The sequence below is a fragment of the Chaetura pelagica genome, unplaced genomic scaffold (genome assembly GCF_000747805.2).
Source record: "Chaetura pelagica isolate M959 unplaced genomic scaffold, ChaPel_1.0 scaffold453, whole genome shotgun sequence".
Lineage (NCBI taxonomy): Eukaryota > Metazoa > Chordata > Aves > Apodiformes > Apodidae > Chaetura > Chaetura pelagica.
Genome location: NW_009952879.1, coordinates 1,582,302 through 1,603,348, shown reverse-complemented (window position 1 = coordinate 1,603,348; position 21,047 = coordinate 1,582,302). Strand labels below are relative to the sequence as shown.

Genomic DNA, 21,047 nt, shown 5'->3' with positions numbered 1-21,047 from the left:
GATGGGGATGGGGATGGGGATGGGGATGGGGCGGGAGCTGCCCTGGGATCGGGAATTTGGGGGGTACCCGGGCCTGGGAGGGCGGCAGCCGTGAGGGGGGATGAGGGTTGGGCGGCCCCTGAGCGGCCCGGCTGCCCCCGGGGGCTGGAAAGGCCGAGATGCTTTACAGGGTAACCAGGCGTACACGGGTCAGTTCAGAAACCAAATCAGCGTAAAACCCTCCCCGGGAACGGAGGCCGCTGTTGCCTCAGAGCATCCTGCACCCCTGAGGTGCTGCAGGGAACACCAGAACCCCCCACCTCGGCGTCCCGGGGTTGTCTTTGTGTCCCGCGGCCTCAGGTAGTTCCAGAGGGCAGTTTTAGCTCATTTCTTCGCATGCCTTTCATCTCCTTTGCCGCTTTTTGACATTTCTTGCATAATAAATTGCCTGTGAGTTGGTGCGTTGCACTGAGGGTAAATAAATTGTTTTCCCTGCAGTTTGGGGTAATTGAATTAATATTCAGTGCCCGAAGGTATGAAATGCCCTGGAAAGAGAAGGGAAAACAGCTAAATATCTTCTGAAATGCTGCTGTTGCACAGGTGCATGCCATGGTGAGGCTGGGTTTGCATTTACCAGGGTAGCTTGGCTGGGGTGGACGCTCAGCCCCTCAGTTTCCCGTGTGTTGCTGAACATACTTAAATTTCAGCTTCTACAGCCTTAGTGATACAAGGTTTGTTATTGCATCTTCACAGGTAGAGGGAAGAATAAATAAATCAAGGGGCTGTTTGGCATCTCTTCAAGGATGCTTTGTGTTATAAAATACAAGAATGTTTTTCTGTCACCTGCAGAGCAGAAGCAGCAATATTTGCTTAACTGAAATATAGGGTTTACTTCACTGAATGGAAGTAAGCATTTGCTAGGAGGTAGTATGTGTGTAGCCGTGGGTCAATAACTAACATAAACTCCCTTTGCTGCCCTAAGAGTCCACAATAGGGGTGCCTTCCTTCTGTGCCCTCCAGAGAGAAATGGGGTGGTACTATTTAGGCAGCAAGTCTCTTACTCTCCTCGGTGTGGTGGAACAGGAACAGTGATATGGTTTGATTCCTCTTGTATGGCACGTGGTTAGTATCTAGACAATATATTGATACAAACTGAAGTTGCATTGAGCCCTTGCTAGTCTCAAACTGCAGCCTGAGACCTGCAGAAATGCAGAAGAGAGCCAAGCATCTGAGACAGCTCTCCAGTGGGATGAGACAGGCCAAGGGTCTGCCTCAAGCACCTCTCAAAAACAGTTCCCCAAAAGCAGTAGGGCAGAAACCGACTTCAATGAAAACTGACATCAGCCTGGCCAAAAACCTTGGGAGCCTCCCTGAGGGGCTGCATCAGGCCCAGAGTTACAGCTTTGCTCTTGTTTCTTGGCAGGAAGGTTTGTTTGATCAAGGAGAAGATTGCTGGGGCAAGCCCCAGCATGGAGACTAAACACCTTTGCATTGTGCCTAACTGTGCAGGACAAACAGTGCAGGTTGTGGTAAATTATGCCCAGAACTGCCACTTTGAGATGCAACATTAATCACAGGCCAGACTAGCAGTTTTGTGCTCCTTGGCTCACCAGGTTGCCTGGAGGGGGACAGAAGGACCATGTGTTAAGGCCTCCTTGTAGAACAGTGGGATTTAGTGGAAGGATGAAGGAGAGGGTCTGTGTCATCTGCCCAAGCCCTCACACCAGCTCTGGACCCAGGAGGATGTCCAGAGGATGTGGACCTAACAGATCAAAAGGTTTTGCAGCTGGAGCAAGCCCATGCGGAGAAAGACCCTGAATTAGAAGAGAAGCTGGTAGGACTGGAAGAGCACTGATGTGGCACAGGGGTACTTGGGGAAGGCAGATAGTGGGAGAGGACAAATCCAGCAAACATGCCAATGGCTGTAGGCCTGAGATTCTTGCTGGAAGAACCTTTCTGCATTCATCTTTCCTTGAAGCCAGCAGGGCTGGTGAGATGAAGGGGAGGTTTATTGGGGCATGCTGCTCTGTGCCCCCTGCCAGCACTGTTTTAATGCCCCCTCTTCTGTCTCTGCTGCAGTGCTTCATTCAGAGAAGGAATTCCATGATGCAGCAAAGCGTAATGACACGGCCAGGATGGAGGAGCTCATCAGGAGAGGGGTTGACATCAAAGCCAAAAACAATGTAAGTCCTGGGGTTTTCCACCTCTAAGCTGCTGGATGTGCTGAGAGTGTGTTTCAGAACTGCAGCTCCTTAGCAGTACTCTTCTTGTTAGCTGCTCAGCTGGACAAAGCTTTAAAGTACAGTGCCCAGTGCCAAGTAGGGCCTGTGGCAACTGAGCAGTTTCGGAACATGCTGAAACCCACAGCACTGTCATCCTGGCCAGACTGGAAAGTTGCAAGGGCTGAGGGAGAGTCATAGTTTATGGTTCCCTGTAGAACCCCTGTGCCAGATACACATGGCTGCAACGACAGGCTTTGACTTTGCTATCTCAGAACTTCTGGTGCAAGTCTCCACTTGTTGACCAGTAGATTCCTGGAAATATGGGATTGCACCCATCCCTACAGTTTCAATCTGTCCATTTATGGTCAGTGATGTTGCTCATTCCTGTGCTGTCAGTATAGCCCAAAACTGCAGTTTCTGAGTAGAAGGTGACAGCACCTGCCTGCCTGAGCAGAGAGCAAAGAGGCAGAGGGCTGTGTCCAAAGAAAACCCTGCACAATGCGGGAATTCTGGATCAATGGATGGCAAAGGAGGTTGTGGCCTTCAGGAAGGCTGGTGGATACACACACCCTGCATACCTCAGCCTTCCCTCTCCTCTCTTCCCTTGCAGACAGACCGGACTGCCCTGCATTGGGCTGCAGGAGCAGGGAACGTGGATGCCGTGCGTCTGCTCCTGGATCACGGCGTCCCAGTGGATGACAAAGACAGTGTATGATGGCAAATCTCCCTTGCGTGTCCTGAAGATGCGTTCTGTGTTGGGGTGCTGTGCTGGCAGTTACAGACTGCACCTTAACCCTGGTTGGGTGGCACAAGGCAGTGCTTGGGGAGCTGTGGCCTCCCTGCTGAGGCAGGTGCAGCAGCTTTCTAGAGGAAGCCTTGTTACCAGCTGTATCTGTGCTCCTCTCTTGGCCTTTTCCTTGCATGCACAGTGACTGGGAAGTAGGCTGGTAGAATCTGTGAGGTTTCTTGCATAGCATGGGGATGCTTGGCTTCTTCTGGTCACGTTGTTGGGGCTGGTGGAAAGGCAGTGACAGCCAGCAAGTTCTGTCTCCCCCATAACAGCTGGGCTAGTACCATTGACTACGATGTGGCAGTCAAGAGGCAGGTCTCTGCTCAGCTGCTGTGACCATCTGTGGCAGGAATAGGAGCAATTGGAGAAAGCTAAAATAACCCCAAACCCAAAGAGAAATAAAGATATTTTGAGAACTTCATGAAAGCAGAGGGACAGGTTCCCTCCAGGGTGGGGATGGTGCTGACTGCAGTTTAGCTGTGAGTCTCTCTCTCTTCTCTTCCACCCAGTTTGGAATGAATGCACTTCTCCTGTCTGCCTGGTTTGGCCACCTCCGTGTCCTGCAGATCCTTGTCAATGCTGGGGCCAAGATTAACTGTGTCAATAGGGTGAGAGAGTCATCCTACGTGGGTCCATCATCCAGCTCCAGAGAGTGAGGGGGGGGAGAGAGGCTGCACTCTCAGGTAATTGTGTGTGACAGCATCTGCCATGAGGACTGCCAGTGGCACTTCTGCCTCAGGTGTAATAACTGTAGCCAAGAGATGGACACAGCTTCCTCAGCTCAGTGCGGAGGTGGAAGGGTTTGGGAACTGGGTTTAGTGAATCAGCAATCTGTGTATTTTAAAATAGATCTTGGCTGGGAAATGAGCATTGATGCTTCTATCATAACTAGCTTGTGCTGCAGACAGCAAGTTTTGCCCTAGAGTTGCAGAGAGGCATGGAATGGGTCTCTGCTAACAGGAACAGCTTGTTAAAGAGACTGTCCTGCAGTCTTGGACTTGTTAAATGAACGGTCCTTTGTCTCCTCTTCAGAATGGCAGGAACATGCTGCACTGTGCTGCTCAGAGGGGACACATCCAGGTGATGGAGTTCATAATGGAGGACCTGGAGGACATGTGTGTGGATAAGACTGACAAGGTAGGAAGGCTCTTCCCTGCTTTGTTTCATGAGATCTTACCTTACTTTGCTGCACTTAGTAGGAATATCGGCCTTGGTCTTGGGAAGAGACTGAGTCAGATACCACTCCTGGAGAACCAAGGGTATCCCACACAGGCTCTGGCCCTCCTGTGGAGGGAGGGTTAGGAAAGATAAGGATTCTGGCTCTGATCAAGCTTCAGCAGCCACGGATTCCCAGTGTAGCTTTTTTTGCAGAACTAATTCAGGAATTTTGGTGTCCTCCTCTTGTGCAGCTGATACTCCTGGGTGTACTGTATATAAGCAATAAGCAAGGGTAACCCTCTCCTAGCATCTTCCAGCATTAGCTGATCTGTTCCTGAAGACAGTCTAGCTGAAGACAGGAGCTGGCACATGCTCTTTCCACTCTGTGGCCTCCATGGCTCCCAAAATTGATCCCCACTTTAATGCTTGGGAGGTAAATGAGGCAACAAGAGATCTGCTTTTCTGCTTTTCCCCAATAGAGGTTTTAACTCATTTGATAACTGGGGACACAGATAGTGGTTATGGTTTTTTATCTGTAGTTACTTTTAGTAAACTATTTATTTACCTTTATCTATATGAAGTAAACCCTGAAAAGATCCATTTTCCAGTGTTTGGTGAGACCAAGGTGCTTGGAGTTGTTGGGCTCAGGGGGTAGTTCTGTTCACTTTTTGTTAGGGTCATCCCAAATGTAAATCAGAAGAGAAGTTAACAGCAGAATAAAATATAAGTATTTTGAAAGTGCAGCCCTTTTTTCCCCCCTGGGGAATGGGTTGTCACCAAGGCAGCATTATATTGCTTGCAGCAGATGCTCTAATCTTGTCCTTTCTGAGCCTTTCTTGGACTGTGTTTTGTTTTCTTTTGCAGATGGACAGGACAGCGTTTCACCTGGCTGCGGAGCATGGGCAGCTGGAGGTGGTGGAGTTCCTAATTCAACTGGGTTGTTCTCACAGTGCCAAAGACAAGGTATGGGCATAAGACACCTGGTAGGGAGGTGAAGTCCAAGGATTAGAGGATGTGAAAGCTGGGAAACAGGTTACCAAAGAGGCTTATGTAGACAAGTTGTCAGTAGTTGTAACTATAGCTGAGGTGTGTCAGGACTTTTCCTCCCTATCCACTTGCAAGCCCTTTGCACCTCAGTCCATGTTGGATTTCTCTCCAGGACTTTACATACATGCATGAAATGATGTTTACTTTCAGGAAGAAAATACAGCATTGCATTTAGCTGCTAAAAATGGACATTCCTCTGTGCTGCAGAAGATTATTGATGTTGGAGTGGGCCTTGATGGAAAGAACTTGGTAAGTACATTTAAATGAAATGAAAACCACATCAATTTCACCCTCTCCCTCCCTAGAAATTTTCTCCTGCCACAGTCATCAGGCTAGATAGTCAGTATTGACAAGAGAGGTTTAGGAAATAGCTGATTTTATCTAAAGCATATGTGTGTAAATGCAGATGACACTGGCAGAGGATCAGTGAAAGGCAACATCCTTCTTGAATCCAATTCTAAAGTGTTGCCTTTTCTTCTGCTATATCTGCTGACCTACCTTATCACTCCTTTTAATCTCTCTTTTTCTCTCTGACCCTTGTGCCTAAATTGTTACCGAGTTTTAAACTAAACTTCACTGCTTTATAGTATTGACTTAGTCACTGAACATATGAACCTTCTGTTTGAGATCTCTCTTTGACAGACCTGCTTTGGAAAATTATGAGGCTGGAACACAGTTAAAGATTTAGATAGCAAATATTGGCTTAATAGTACTGTTATTTATTCCAGGACACACTCCCAATTAAGTTTATCAGCAATTTTTAAAGTTTTATTTGGTTACTGTCTTTGAAAAGTGTATTTGATTGTGATTAAGATCTGAAAGAAAGGGGAAACCACCTTCTGTGGCAACTCTGGTAGCATTTATCTTCTCCCAGATGAGCTGCCCTTTGTTATTATTGCAAAGAGCAATAATAAAACTAGATTAAATCACTCAGGAATTTTGTTTGTTTCTTGTAAAGAAGTGAGCTGCAGCTCTCAGAAGGGAGAACCAGTAGTTGAAGGCCCTAGGTTTCCGGTTCTGCCTATGGCTGTCTCTGAGCTACTCCAGGAAAATGGTTTGTCTTCATTGTCCATGCAAAATCCCTTTTTGCTTGCTAATAGGCTGAAGAGGAGAAAAAATGATGAGCAAGATGTCTGTCTTGTGACCCATGAGCTAGCAGTTTCCTGTGGCATAAGGACAAGAGTGATACCCTGATATGTCAGGGACAGATAATTGTGTCCTTTATTTTCCTAATAGCAGCCCAGGCTCTCAGAACTGGTATTTTAACATGTCATGGATTCAGAAGATGAGGTAAAGGCTTGCTCATTCTGCTGCTCAGTCTTAGCCTTGTCTACAGCAGTGCTGCTTGTCTCCTTTTTTCCCTTGTCCAGGAAGGACTTACAGCTCTGCACCTGGCTGCTGAGTGGGGTCACAGCGACTGTGTGAAGCTGCTCCTGGAAGCAGGTGCTGATGTCAATGCCCAAACCCAGGTGAGCTCCATGGAGGTGATTCCATTTACAAACACCACTTTGTGGATTTTTGCCCAGATCCCTCCCCATTATCAGGTGAGGCCATGTGGAGCCCAGTGCTTCAGAGGCAGAGCAGGGAGTCCAGAGGAAAGTACATGTGGCTTTGTACAAAGAGGGGAATGAAGTTCCCTGGGACCTATTTGGCTGTGGAGAAAATCTGTGAATTTGTCAGTATGGGGCTCTCGCAGGAGGGAAGCAGGGAGATCTCTGTGGACAGTCTGTAACAACTGCAGCCACTGAGAAGCCCTGACTAATGCCCATCTTTTCTGCTGTGCCTCTCAGAAGAAGATGAACTGCCTTCATTATGCAGCCCTGCACGGCCATGAGGAGATAGCCAGGATCCTGGTGGAGGCAGGAATCCACGCAGATGCTGTGAATCACGTAAGTCCCACTTCTCGCTCTCATCACTCCCAAACAGGCAAAGCCAGTTTGTGGAGCTGTGACAGAGCACAAAGCAACTCTGCAAGGGCCAGTGCTGCTGTGGGGGCTGTGCTCATGGAGCAGTACCTGCAGGCTGCCCCCAGTCCAGGCTGGCTGGAATAAGACAGGCTGGGCAGAGCATGGTCCTTTCGGTGCCGTGAGCTCAGCTTTTCCTAAAGGCAGGATCTTCTTTCCACAGCAAAACGCATCAGCAACGCACATTGCGGTGCTGCAGAACTTCCCAGCCATGGTGAAGCTCTTCATAGAGGCAGAGTGTGACCTTGACATTCCAGATAATGTAAGATTGCAGCTCCTGTTCTTTGTCTTTGAAATGGGAACGGGTTTTGTGGGGGATCTGATCACCTTGGGGACAGGATTAAAGAGGAGTGCTTTAAAATTGGGAAAACCTGGAAGCGCAGCTTGAGAAACGTGAAACCTGTGAAATGAGAAGAGTGTTGCAGTGAGGTAAGTGCTTGATGGTGTTCAACACAGTGGCTGTGCCATACCCCTGGGACCTGAGCACAGTGAGACTGCATAGTCAGGCTCCCTGCTCCCTGCTGGAAGCATATGGGAAGAATTTCAGGCCAGAAGATATTCTGCAAAATGTTTGGGGGGCTGAGAATGGGAAGCAAGCCTGGAGGTAGCTGGTTCTCTCACCAAGTTGTAATTTTATGAATGAGGGGCTTTGTGTGGCTTGTTTGTAATGTCTCTGTTCTTGTAGTGATGTTCTCTCCTGATGACACCACAGAATTGCCACATTTTATGTTTGGTTTTAGTTGTTTCCATTGAACAGCCCCAAGGTGCATCCAGCTTACAGTGCATAGACATCAACCCAGCCTGTGTCCTAAGAACAAAGAATGAACTCAGGTCCTTTCCTTGACCAAACTATCTGCAAAGATAGGAAATAAAATAGTGCTGTAAGTGACTGTAGAGAGCTTTATGGAACTGAAGATATTCCTTCTTTAGACTGAAATGTTACTAGAAATGCTTCTTAGTGATGGGACAGACCAGTTCTTCTTAGCCTGAGGAAACCAACTGTCATTTGAGGTAGGAGGGCGTTTAGCCCTCACTTTAAAAGGGGTAGAGAGGAAAGGAGGGCAGAGCTGTCGGTGTTCCTACAGTGCTTCATCCTGGAATTGTTCTGTCCTATCCTTCCAGTCTTACACATGTCCTTGTCTAAAATGTAGTCCTTTCACCCTCCTTCTGCAGAGGCAGCAGACCTCGCTGCACATCGCAGCGGAGCACGGCAGGCAGGACATTGCTGAGATGATTCTCATTGCAGGAGTTAATCTGAAGCTGACAGACAAGGTAAATGTCTCCAGGGGTTGAACAGATTCTGTGGGGGTATGGAGGGAAAATATGGATGATCTTTGCCACTGTATTTCATAATTTTTAAGGCTAGTAATATTAAAACCTAGATATTTCCAGGAATAAGGCCTTGAAATACTGCTGAGGAGGTGATTTTGGTGTGTTTTTCAGGAAGTGCCTGGTTCCTAGGAAAGTAGAAAACAGTTCACACAGTGAGCAAACTTTTTCTTCTCAAAGTTCTTCTAGTTTCTCCTACTTGTGCTATCATGCACACTAATATCAAAGATCTTCTCAAATAATGATAGATAACACACCTCAAGAATTAGATGCACGTGATTTCATAGGTTAAAAGTAGCCAGTTGGTAAAGATCTGGCACCAGTGTCAGGGGCTTTTGCCCTCTAATTAAATCAAAAGGAATTCTAGAGGAATCGGCAAGTTGCCTGCAGCCTGGAAGCGTGATATGTGCCCAGAAAATGCTGAGGGGGCTTGGGCCGAGATGAAATTTGTGTCTGCGTTCTCAGTGGGTTAAAGCACACGCAGACTCGAACCTGGGTGGAATGGCCTTCAGCTGCGGTGAGCGTTTGCCCCCTTCCAGCGCCCTGCGGAACTGCAGCGAGACTCAGCACAGGGAAATCCCTCATACCTTTCTGTGTGCAACAAGGTTTCTGCTCCCATCTGGGACTAGAACTGTTCGCTTGAACATGCCTGATGGCCGGGCTGTCTGGCTTTCCTTCATGCAACTTTTAAATCTTGTTTCTTTCTGCTACACGCTTTTAGATACAAGTACAAATACAAATATCGCCCTTGTGCCAACTCCAAAGTCAGGTTTGTGCAAGGCATGTGGTTACATTTTCATTGTCCCATCAGCCTGCATTTCTCCTAGGAGACCCTTTCTAATCGTGTCTTTGGGAGCCTATAAAATTAATGAGGTTGTATAAATCACTTCAGCTCCACATGTCAGCAAACCTGCTGTGCAAAAGGCTACAAAATGCCTTGGTTTGTGGTGCTGAGCTGGTCCTTTGGTGGCTGCAGCCACCTGGGAGCCTGAAAGCAGCCTGCCATCCACTATGGGATACAGGATGCATTCCCACCTGCTCCTGCCAATGGGCAGATCCCCTGTGACACCCAAGGAGATGCTGCAGAGCTTAGAAGGTGCCTCCCTGTGCCCTGCATGCACTGCCTGGAAGCTGGCTCACATCCAGGGGTTTGCAGGTGGAGAACAAGGGTCCTTCATCCCAGCTAGGGGTGTTGCTGAACAGGCTGTGCTGCCTGCTACCCCAGACTGCTGGGTGGGCATGGAGGTGGTACCTCCCTCAGCGTGCAAGGTCTCTTCCAGCTCATTTTTCTCCTTCTAATTTCAGCAAGGGAAAACATCTCTGGATGTAGCTGCCCGAGGCAATCACATCAACTTGGCAGACATGATTATCAAAGCTGATCGGTTTTACAAGTGGGAAAAGGTGAGCAGGTTCCATCACCATCCCCTGTTCTCCAGGGCAGATGTAGCTTTAGCATTGCTGTTGAGACTCCACATCGCCAGCTGTCAAAGGGAAAAGAAATACAGGGCATCCTGCAACAGCCTGACCTCTACTTTCATCACCTTACCTAGAAACAACAGAAGTCCTCACCCTGCCAACAACTACTTAAGGCTTTCCTTATTTAAAAAAGCTTCTGTTGTTAAAAAAAGCAGCCTATGCTCAAAGGAACAGTGGTTTTCAAAGATTCTTTGGGAGCTGTAGGAGGGAGTGGGATAAAATTAGTTCCTTTTCCCAGGAGAAACTGAAGCACTGAGCAGGAAGATGCTTGGCCTGAGGTCACCAAATGACATGTGGGGATTTATTTAGCAGCGGAAGAGAGACTGGGTTGGAACTAGATGATCTTTCAGGTCCCTTCCAACCCAAACCATTCTATAATTTTATGATTCTGTAAAGAGAATTAAGAAGTCTGCTGTGCCCAGCTGACCCCCTGTTCTGGCTTCACAGGACAATCTGAACAGTGACTCTGACTCCTGGGTGGCAAAGCACTTGACCTTCAAGCAAGATCACAGGCTGGAAACACAGCACATCCGCTCAGTCATGTGGAGATTAGCTACCAAGTACCTCAAACCTGGTGAATGGAAGAAGCTGGCACATTACTGGAAATTCACTGATGGCCACATTAAGGCCATTGAACAGCAATGGACAGGTATAAAACACTGCCCAGATCTTTTCCTTCCTTCACTTGGACTGTGTCTCTATAAGTCTGTAGTAACAGCAAAGCATGAATAAAACCAGAGTTATTACAAAAAAAACCAACAAGTTAGGCTAAAAATTATGTTTTTAATGAATGTGGAGTTATCTACAGGCTGGATTTTGTCTAGGAGTAAAGCCCACGAGCATGGGGGTTGGCAGGTCATTGTTCACTCCTTCTGAGGAGCTCTTGCTACAATTCTTGTTCTGTAGAACCGAAGGAACTTGTTGGGTTTTTTCTTTTAAGGACCTGAACCAAGAAGGCAGTGAAGTCCCATTTAGAATTTGATACGTTAGTGGAAGCAGGTTCTAAGTTTCAGAACTACATCACTGCTGGCTCAGTTACTGTCAGGACTCTTGTGGTTTGCATGAGGAGAGCAAATACTGCTGCAAAATATTCTGTACTGCCACAAAAGGCTGTCTGACAAGCCCAAGCTGATCCACAGCCCACTCCATGAGATGTAATGTTAATCTAGCAATCACACCAGGAATTAAGCTGAACTGTACTTTAGAGCCTCCTAGTAAAATCCAAAGAGGAGGGAGGGGTGTCCAAACCCCTCAGTTCAGAAATCTGTGCTGTCAGGGCTGTGTGCTCTGAGCACAGCGTTTCAGTGGTGGTTTGATCTCACCAGGTAGTAAAAGCTACAGGGAGCACGGCCACCGAATGCTGCTTATCTGGCTCCACGGCGCGGTCCTGGCAGGGGAAAATCCAATCAAGGGATTGTACGAAGGCCTTGTGGGGATTGGAAGGAGAGATCTAGCAGGTAATACTTTTGTCTTCCCTCAAATAACGCACTGTGAGCACTACTAGCATCTGTGGGTGCACAACATGGAGGATAAACTTCAGCAAAGCCAATTCACAAAGCTGGAAGCCACCCCTCCCTGCCCCCTCTTGCTACCCTTACATGTCATTTTCTTTCTTTTCCCTTTTTTTTTTTTTTTTTTTTTTAATTAACGAGCACATCCTGCCCCAGCTTTATACTCTGTGTGCAGCGGGACCCTTCTCTCTCTCACAGAAAGCATTCGGAAAAAAGCAAACGCAGACTCTGCCTCTCCACGGAAGTGCACAGCAATGTAACAGCAGGAGGGCACTGGGGCTCCTCCAGCTGGTGGATCCTCAGAGCAACAGAGGAAACATCTGCTCTGCCACTGGCTCAGGTGGCTGCAACCCAAGGTTGGCAGATGGCATTGCTGCTGCTTCCTTCTTGGGCTGGACAAGGGTGGCATAAAGTGCTCATGGTACAAAATGCCTCTCTGCACAGAAGGGAGGGTTTTATCAGCCAGTGGGTGTGGGCTGGGCACTGTCAGATGGGTTCAGCAAGTGAGCCTCATGTCATACTGTGAATATAGGGACATGCTACACTATTTTACTGGAGCTTGTTTACATCACATTTTGTATATACATTTTTAATTGTCAATGTTTTAAGTTATTGAGGGGACAGCCTTTGTTTTCAAGAGTGTTCTTTACTTACATTTCCTGGAGGAATGTCTATCACTTCTGTCTTCAGTGTGTTCATAACTTCCTTATTAGGGTGGGAAGTTAAGAAGAAAAGTCAAGGTGACCACCTGGTCCTTTTGGAACTTGGAGGGTTGTGATCTTTAATGTTTCAACTCTTTACAAGAAGTTTCAGAGAAAAACATTAACAAACTGTTTATAAATATACATTAACATACATATGCTGTTTATAAATCAAATAGGTAATTTCTTTCACCCTTAGTTTACAGCTTGAAAGATGTAAGGTAAGAATGGTCCCTGGTTATCTACACAGCCTCTGACAGGGACAGATTTCTCAAATACCAATTTGTCATGTAATACTTTGTATTTATTTTTTACACTCTTTAAAGAGGAAAATAATGTCTGTGTTGTAATAAATCCAGATGTTACCCTTAACTTCGCATGCTACGTTTTATTAAAAAAATAACTTGATAATTCTTACCTAGAGCTAAACCAGTGCAACCTTGTAATTAAAGCTTGAGGTGAATTCAGGCAGAAGATGCTGGTTTTCTTAATATCTAGAGGTGTCTGGAGGCAAAGCAGAACTGCAGTAAGCTACATTATTCTTCTCTTGTGGTCACAACAAGAGACATGAAATCGAAGTTTTGTTGAAAACCATTTTTAAACAAGCAAGGTAGTAAAAAATTCAAATGCTTTATTTCAAATAGAAACTAACTTACAACACAACATAGGAAGCAAATAACGTGATGGCAACATTGGCACTCAAACATCTTTTAAACCAAATATCCAACAAAAATATAGGACAGCTTCTAAGTACACGATCTGCATGTGGCAATATACACAGCTGAGTGAAAAATATAAAAAGAAATACTGTTCTGCTTAAGAACATGATAGTGAGGACTTTGGTAGCAAAAAAGTCTTTGTTTTTAAAACTAGTCTTCAAAGACACTTCCTTGAATTCAAAGACTAAAAATGACACAGATCTATCCCATTGCCCTGCTGGAGTTTCCTGTCTGTGGGTAGTTCACTGACTACTGATCCTGTTGGAATCACACAGTGATAATCGGCTAACGCAAGGAAAAAAGGCAGAGTGGGAACAGTTGATTGTACACAGGAAGACCACCAAACCCATTCCTCATTTTCCCTGGCACTCCAAATCCTACTGCTCTTCCTGCTCAGTGCTGGTGTGAAGAGTAATCTTTTGGACTTCCAGCTCTTCTGCACTGACCATGGAGGGATCGATGGCTGCGTACCGGGTTCCGTGGAACTGCAGCAAATGGATCTGTCGGACACAGAAAACAACACTGGGACAGGTGTAGAAGCAGAAGGTTTTGGCAAAAAGAGAAGCATTCCTTTTGAGTAATTTCTGTGAGGATGAAATCATTACTCTGGGGTACAAGAGCTGAGAGAAAAGACAGAGGATACAGGCACCAGCCAAACCCAAAAAGCCCTTCACAAACATGGCTCCCCTCAGCCCTGCCCTTCTGTGTGGGTGACCTGGGAGCCGGAGCGAACAGAGCTCAGGCAGGTTAAGACATGAAAGCACAGAAAAGGAGTCTGCTACTGCAATACTCTCCAGCTACACGTGTGTGTTGGTTGGGGAACAGACACTCACTTGAATATATAGGTTGACTTCAGCACTCCTGCAGAGGTAGGGGAAGTTGCCTCCTGTTTTGAGGTGAGCTCTTCTGGCATTAGGATAAAGCTTGTACATTTCCTCTTTCGCTTCAGTCGAAAGTGCACTTTGGTCAAACACCTATGGAACAAGTCACAGCAGTTAGCTCTGAATCCAATCAGATTTTGCTAATTACATCAAGTTGGATAGATGCTGCTCCCAGAAACAATTCTCAGCTTCTCTGTGGAAGCAATAATGAAACCAAAACCAAGCAAACATGTCAGACACAAACAGCTGGAAAGCTAAGGCTGTGATATGTAAACATATTGCTGTGGTGTTGCACAGAATATCCAATTCATAATGAAACACATAAGAGTCAGTGTTGCCCAGTCAGGAGAATGTTTATCTAAGTATGAATTTAGCTGCAGATATTTATTAAGTTGCTAACAGAATATCCAGGTTCCATGTGCCAAGGGCAGGAAAGAGTTAAAAAAAACAAAATTATGACATTGAGATTGACTTACATCCATAATAGTTACAGGGGTGTCTCGAATTTTATGAGGTTCCACGTAGGAGTTCTGGCAGTTGAGGGTAAGTCTTGAAGCAAGTTCACTCTGGCCTAGACTCTCCAGCTTTCAGTAGAGAGAAATACTGATTAACAACATATTTCACTGCAGAAGTTAATGCATTGTTAACAGTACAACCAAAGAGAAGCTAGTTTTAAAGATAAACATGACTGTGCTTCAGGTTTTAGTTCCAATCTAGTATTACTCTGCATGAGACAAATGCTTAAAGCATGTTTAATTAGTTACTCCTGCCTCCAGAATTTGGCCTACAGACACATCCAGCACTTTCTCCTCTTCCACCTCCATTTCTTAACTACCCCTCTTCTGGTCTACAGAGGTAAATGAAACTGTGAGGTCACAGCACCAGTTAAACTGCTGGGGATGTGACAGTTGTCACCTGCTAAGGATCCATTCCTTGCTCCTCACTTCTGGGTACCTCAGTGAAGAAAAGCAGCAGAAATACCTACAACCTCCCATGGAATAAATCTAGAGAGATGGAGATCACAGCCACCTACCCTGTCCACCATGAAATCAATCCCATCGGCCATTTCAGGATCTAGAGGACCAGATGCAAAATTCCCAAGGACAATTTTTTTCAGCATAAAAGCAGGCATCAGCCAAAAGCTAAAACAGAAACAAGATGTAACAATCTTCAAGCACCCAGGACTCCAACATGAAGATGCTTTGTTGTAAGCACTCCCTCTCCTTGCACTGACACTGTGCTTTAATTGCAAATTAAACTGACAAAGCTTCAAGAGTACAGAGATGGAAAACCTGCCAGATAGGTGCTTGAAATACTCTAGGAAGCTGTTAGTCTTGTATTGTAAGACTATATTTTAAATACAGTGAATAACATTTCTACCTCTAAATCATTTTGCTAAAAACAGGTAGAATCCTTCAATCCAACCACACATCCACAGACGGTAACAGAACAACTTGTCTCTCAAATTCCACAATCCCAATTGTGAAAATTTCCACTCTCCTCGTGGCATGGCTTTAAAAGTAAAAATTATTCCAGCCCACACCTTCCTCATCCAGGCTGGAAACAGGTTAGGCACATGCCCAACCAGATCAGCATGATATGTCATTGCAAAAAACTTAATGCCATGAATCTGATTGCTTGTCTTACTCTTCCTTACCTGTTTGCTGTCCATGTCTGATTGAAGATAGAAGTGTCACTAAAGGAATTACACAGGATCAGAGATTGAACTCTGGGAGATTTGTGTGTGTATTCAGCAAATTTTTGAGCCAGAAAGCCTCCCAGAGAAGCTCCAAAAAGGTGAACCTAATCCAAGGGAAAAAAAGAAACTTGTTACACTTGTGAAACAAGTAAACTAAGCACGTTTCATTTAAAAAAAAAAAGCCATTCAAGTTTTATCCTGTCTTCATAACCCATTTTTTAAAACAATCAAACTCTTCTGTTCAGCTTCTGGTTTTATATGTGATAGCAATATGATAAATGCTGAAAAAAGGAAGTGTTTCCAGCTCATGGTTCAAATTTCTGTTTGCTCACCAAGCTTAAGAAGAAATATTGGAACATTTCACTTTGGCTTCAGTAGCTATCCCAATCCAAGATACTTCCCTGTGTTATTCCATACTACATGAGTTAGGAAGGGCAACTAGTCAACCATTACAATTCAGTAGGCCTAGAACAGCAGTTGAATTTAGTCCAAGTATGAAAATTTTCAAGAGTATTCACCTTCAAAACCAAACTTGTTTCAGAAGTAAAATTTCATCACAGGTTCTTTATTTATAGGCTATGATTTTGTGTCATATTTTATACACTCATGAGACTCTTTCAAACACCAGGTTTTTATTGCAACTATATATGTCCATTTCCCCACCTCAAAGCACTCACTTTATCCAGCTGAAGGTGGTCTAACAGTTTTCTGAATCCATCACAGAACTCCAGGTGATCCCAATAAACTGGATACTGCAACTACAATAATACCAAATCAGAAAAAAGCTGGTCTCAGTACCTGTCAGCTCTGCTTGAAAGTCATACCAACTCTCACATTAAAGGTGTCACCACAGCAACCTGCCTCTCCTGTCCCAGGAGGCTCCAGCTTCTCAGCCAGGTCCCTACAGCCAGAGGGTGTGAGCACCTCCCCCTCGTTTGCACAAAAATATAACTGAAAGCCCGGCAGAGCAAGTTTGCTGGGGAAAGGGCAGCACTGCTTCCTTCTGTAACCACGGGGAGCAGAAGCTGGAATGGTTCCTCAGTGATTCTGTCGCATACCCAGAAAACATTACCTGTTGCTAGAGAAGCAGCAGTGCTCTAAAAGCCACCCTGGTTAGCAGGAATAGTGCTGTACAAGCCAGCCAGTTCAGCTTAAGAGCTCAGAAGCTACACAAGAGCATGATTTTAGGATCTTAAAGAGTAATTTTGCATTTTCAGCTAGGCAGGCTAGGAACCAGGTTATCCCCCATCCCTAAGGAAAACATGGAAACCCTGAACTAACCCGTATGCCTCTTGGCTAACAAAGATCCAGCTGCAGACAAAGATGACTAATGTCCAGGGCACACAAGGGACAAAATAGACTGAGAAGGTAATAATGTGTATGCACAAGGCTCTGGGTTAAGGCTACCTTAAACATACACACATTTCAGGCACATTTCAGCCTGGGTCTGCATGCTACATACTCTGGAGTACAACTTACAATCAGGTTTTGGGTGGATTTCCCTTAGTCTCCTAAGAAGAACTTAGTACACTGAGAATTTAATCTTCAATATCCAACCTCTCAATAGAGCAACAGGAACAAGTGCACTGTAACAGAGGGGGAATACTCACAGCAATAACTCTGTAGCCCCATCCAGTCAGTGCCAAAATTTGCTGGAAAAACACATCTGCAGTTCCACTGACAGGAGGAAGAAATATGAGTGGGCACCGAATGCTCCGAGGTCCTGCATCATAGAGTGACCAGACTTTGCTGTCATCATCATCCACTATTATCTGGAAAAAGGAGAAGAAACACACGAGACAAATGAGGTTCTTCAGCCAGCTTCCAGGATTGTTTATACAAAATTTGTGTTATCTAGTAAATAGTGTAACACTCAAGACACCTTTGAACAAGACCCTTCTTCACAGTAGCTTTCTTCCCTAAAGCTGTTTACTACCTGGAATGACAATATTTGTGGGAATACTGCTGGGAACAGAACTGTGGCCATGCTCTGTGTCCTGCTGTAACGTGGATAATGAGCACCACATGAAGTCAGCAGCAGCACAATACCTGGTGTCTTACAGGAGCTTCTGCAGAACACTGGAGAACACTGCAAGAGCTGAAAGTAGTGAAATATGTTGTTTTTACAATGATGGGCTTCAGGAATTACACCCAGGAAAAAAATCTCTCCTTCTGTGAAGAAGCTGTATTAACTAAAGTTTGTAATGCCCTGGGTTTCTACTCAGAACGATGGTACATCCAGATCTGAGAGTTCATACAGAAATAAATCATGGAAACAGCAAGGCTGTGCCCCAAAGGAACAGGTTTATGTGATATTCCACGTATAGAAAAGTATACTTGGGAGAGGAGCCACTGTGCCATGGCCCAGGAGAGAGCCAGGAGGTCAGCTGAAGGCACAGAGCAACAGCTGGAGGCTGGAAGAGCCAGCACTGCCCCTGGGGGCAGCTTTTAAACAACCATCGGTGTTTGCGTTCACTGGACCTGTAACACAAGTCTGGATACACACCTACTGAACCAGGAAGCAAACACCTGGGATTGCTGATCTGAAGCAGGCACAGCTGGCTGCCAGAGACTGAGGTGCACACAACCCCCAAAGCAGCTGCAAAACTGACCTGGAAAGGAAAATGCTTCCATCATCTGGCAGCACCTTGGGAGCATCTCGAGTGCCCAGGGCACGTGTCTGGCTGAGGCTGATTATTCACACCCAAGCTGCTACCCTTAATCAGCAGCTCCTCCCACAGCATCCATCTTGGGGTAGAAGTTAGCAGCCCTAGCACAATTAGTATCTTTAAAGGTTTAGGAATTGGAGAAAGGTCTTTTCTAGCAATGCTGGAGCCTGACTTGTTTATACAGGGCCTGTTCTACCAGCAAACTGCTGTGTATATTTAGGATGCTCTTTCAACACTCTACAGCCCAGAAAAAGTGTGCAGCTCATGCCAGATGAACCAGCACAAACCTCTGGGGAAAGACTGTGTCACACAGGAATTCAGCTTGTCTCTAGCAAGAGTTTATATCTTTTTGAACAGCAATATACAAGCACAACTCTTCCATCACTGCAGTTAAGCGTCTCAGGGAACCTGAGAACAGCATCTCAAATCAGATTTGCTTGACTAGCAAATCTGCTTGCAATAAAGCCAGTATTTCAGGCTCTGGGAGCATGTGAGAAATCACATGATGCTGTTGTTTTGTAAAGTCTCTACCAAAAAAATAAAAAAAAATTGCATACCAGAGCTTCCAGACCACTGAAACAATTTCAAAATAAACCTTGTACAAAAGGCCCCCCCCAAACAACCCTTTGCACACAACTCCAGAGCTCCCGGCCTTCACATTCCATCAACAATTTGGGATCCATTCAGGGTAGCTGTCAGTGGCTATCACAAAGTCTACCTTTAGGAATATTTCCAAAGGCAAACCATACTCCTTGAAATCCCAAACCCAAAGTTAATTCACATCAAGGGAATTGAGGCCAAGAGAGAATGTTTCTTTCCTCAAGCCCAGACAATGAATCAATGGGTTTCAGACAATTGTTCTGTTTGATTTCTGGCCACACCCCAGGTACTTCAGCTCCCACACCCTTAAGGCCAAGTGCTGTGCTGGCAGACATGGCGTGTGACAAGTGCTTCTTTGGGAGGCCACCAGCAACCGTCCTGCTCTGACAGATCAATCAAGATTGCCTACAGTTTACACAGAGGGTAAAGGTCTGCACTGCTTTGAAATAAGGGGCAGACCTTTCCCCCTGGAGTTTAGCAGAGCCAGAGTGTCCCCTGCTGAAGGCTTTCAGGAAGGACCTGCCCCAGACCACAAGTGATGGATGCAAATGGAGGCTCATGGGCAAAGCTACAGTCACTTTAAAATGTTATTTTCTGTGCTGTACTTCCTGTATCTGACACAAGCAGGAAGGGTGATGGGGCTGTGCACTTCCTGCCTCTCTCAGGAGGAACATCTCAGCCTGCTTTCACACAAATGGCTCTGGCTCTGCTTCCTTAGGTCAATCTAACAGCAGGAACATGCTCACCAGCAGTAATGATGGCTTTGGAGCAAACCAAACCACTCAAGAGGATAAGGTATTCGCCAGTGTGCAGATCACTAGCAGCTTCAGTTTACTGGACTGTCCCCATATCCCCATTTCTGGAATCCCAAGCAGCCAGCAGCAGCTGAAGGCAGCAGCCCCTCGCAGTGAGCTGCAGCATCCCACAGTCCCAGGGTAGCAGCAAGACATTCCATTGAAAACATAACCTCCAGCTCCTCATTTACCAGACTGTGTCCCAAAATGCAGCCCCTCAGAGCACCCACACATCTCCTAGCTTTGCTGACATAGTGAGAAATTGCCTGGAGGCAACACCATGGCACAAACAGAAGCTGGACAGCCAGAACCTAGACACAGCGCCTACAGTCAATAGCAATGGATCTTTCTCATCTCAGAACACACAAAATGGCAAAGATTTATAAGAAAACCTGAGTGGAAAATCCTACAGCCCTTCCATAAAGGTAATTCCTTAGAGAAAGCTGCACACCACACAGTGGAAATAATGCTGGGCACATTTCAGCATTGTTCATTAGGTTTGGGACACAATCCTTTTTGAGTGGCCCAACTGCAAACAACCTGCTGTTCAAAGAGGCAATACTGCTCTTGCTGCTGTTGCCAGCATCACCCCCATGTCCCTGCAGCTTGCACAGCCATCCAGAGCAGGGAAATAAACCAGCTGGAAGTCAGCTTAACAAAAACCAATCCTATAAACCACCCCTAGGCTAGACAGGTCATTAACTCTGCTTAACTTGTATGGTTACACAAGTGACAACGCTTGCAGGAGCCACAGGCTGGGGAGTGAAGGCACCACTGTCCTTCAGCATGACAGGAGTCAGGGCTGTGGCTGCAGGTCCCTCTGTAACCACGGCCCTGGGAGCCCCATCTGTGCAGGAGCCACATTGCAGCACCACACTCCATGACCTCTGCCAGGCAGCATGTAGAGAGCAGAAGCTGGAGCACTGCACAGCTCAAACACTCTCCTGTGGTTCAGTGAAAGGAAATGGAGAAGTCCAAGCAAGAGGGGAGAGTTGTTGGACAGTGTGATTAAGCAGAAGACATCTGAAGGGCACAGACTGGAAGAAACCATTTGGTTTTCTCCACAGTGGTTAAGGCATCTTCCCACTTTCAAGAGCCCCACATACCTTTTTAAGAGGAACTGTGCTTCTGAACCAGTTATAGTCAGGAGAGACTTTAATCTCTCCCATGATGTTTAGAAAAAAACTCAGTTCTGGTCAGCCTGAAAAACAAAAAGGAGACAAATTAGAAATCAATACAACAGCTTAACTGCAGGCAGCACTCAAAAGCTGTGCTGGGAACATAAAGCATCTGCAGGGTGAGTTTGCTCTTATCAGTTGGCTGTGCTGCCTCTGACTCACACCCAGTTTACTTATCCCCAGTTTTCATCACAATTTAATGATCCTCCCAAGAGGAGCTGCCTGGCTGCCCTACTCTAACGGCCTCATGATGAAGTGTTGGTGCTGTTGTAGCTGCACTCCTGTGTACCAGCTGTGAGAAGGACAATTGTGTTGCAAGCTGTAGGCTGG

The 21,047-nt window shown here is 45.9% G+C and overlaps 2 protein-coding genes across 4 annotated transcripts; one reads left to right on the top strand and one right to left on the bottom strand.

The window, feature by feature from the left end:
- The first annotated feature begins 2,064 nt into the window (after positions 1-2,064).
- Positions 2,065-11,736, top strand: ANKDD1A (ankyrin repeat and death domain containing 1A). Its single transcript, XM_009995304.1, has 14 exons — positions 2,065-2,162; positions 2,812-2,910; positions 3,501-3,599; positions 4,024-4,128; positions 5,014-5,112; positions 5,347-5,445; positions 6,567-6,665; positions 6,987-7,085; positions 7,324-7,422; positions 8,334-8,432; positions 9,795-9,890; positions 10,413-10,614; positions 11,291-11,422; positions 11,675-11,736. The coding sequence occupies exons 1-14, from the start codon at positions 2,115-2,117 to the stop codon at positions 11,734-11,736; spliced, it is 1,437 nt and encodes a 478-aa protein (XP_009993606.1). The 5' UTR covers positions 2,065-2,114.
- Positions 11,737-12,745: 1,009 nt separating this feature from the next.
- Positions 12,746-20,742, bottom strand: SPG21 (spastic paraplegia 21 (autosomal recessive, Mast syndrome)). Of its 3 annotated transcripts, XM_009995300.1 has the most exons (8): positions 20,646-20,742; positions 17,087-17,248; positions 16,154-16,234; positions 15,435-15,580; positions 14,811-14,919; positions 14,254-14,361; positions 13,730-13,870; positions 12,746-13,396 (listed from the first exon to the last, which is right to left on the bottom strand). In XM_009995300.1, the coding sequence occupies exons 1-8, from the start codon at positions 20,706-20,708 to the stop codon at positions 13,274-13,276; spliced, it is 933 nt and encodes a 310-aa protein (XP_009993602.1). In that variant the 5' UTR covers positions 20,709-20,742; the 3' UTR covers positions 12,746-13,273. The 3 variants fall into 3 exon arrangements, with proteins under 3 accessions (XP_009993602.1, XP_009993605.1, XP_009993604.1); XM_009995303.1 differs by lacking the exon at positions 13,730-13,870; XM_009995302.1 differs by lacking the exon at positions 16,154-16,234 and having other exon boundaries at positions 20,646-20,708.
- Between the last annotated feature and the right edge of the window lie 305 nt (positions 20,743-21,047).

Excerpts from the sequence above, each read along its gene's own strand:
- ANKDD1A (XM_009995304.1), top strand. The coding sequence starts at position 2,115 with ATGGAGGAGCTCATCAGGAGAGGGGTTGACATCAAAGCCAAAAACAAT. Across the intron at positions 9,891-10,412 it reads GGTTTTACAAGTGGGAAAAG|GACAATCTGAACAGTGACTC; the intron begins GTGAGCAGGTTC and ends CTGGCTTCACAG. Across the intron at positions 10,615-11,290 it reads CATTGAACAGCAATGGACAG|GTAGTAAAAGCTACAGGGAG; the intron begins GTATAAAACACT and ends TGATCTCACCAG.
- SPG21 (XM_009995300.1), bottom strand. The coding sequence starts at position 20,708 with ATGGGAGAGATTAAAGTCTCTCCTGACTATAACTGGTTCAGAAGCACA. Across the intron at positions 17,249-20,645 it reads GCACAGTTCCTCTTAAAAAG|ATAATAGTGGATGATGATGA; the intron begins GTATGTGGGGCT and ends TCCTTTTTCCAG. Across the intron at positions 13,871-14,253 it reads CCCCTGTAACTATTATGGAT|GTGTTTGACCAAAGTGCACT; the intron begins GTAAGTCAATCT and ends CTTGTTCCATAG.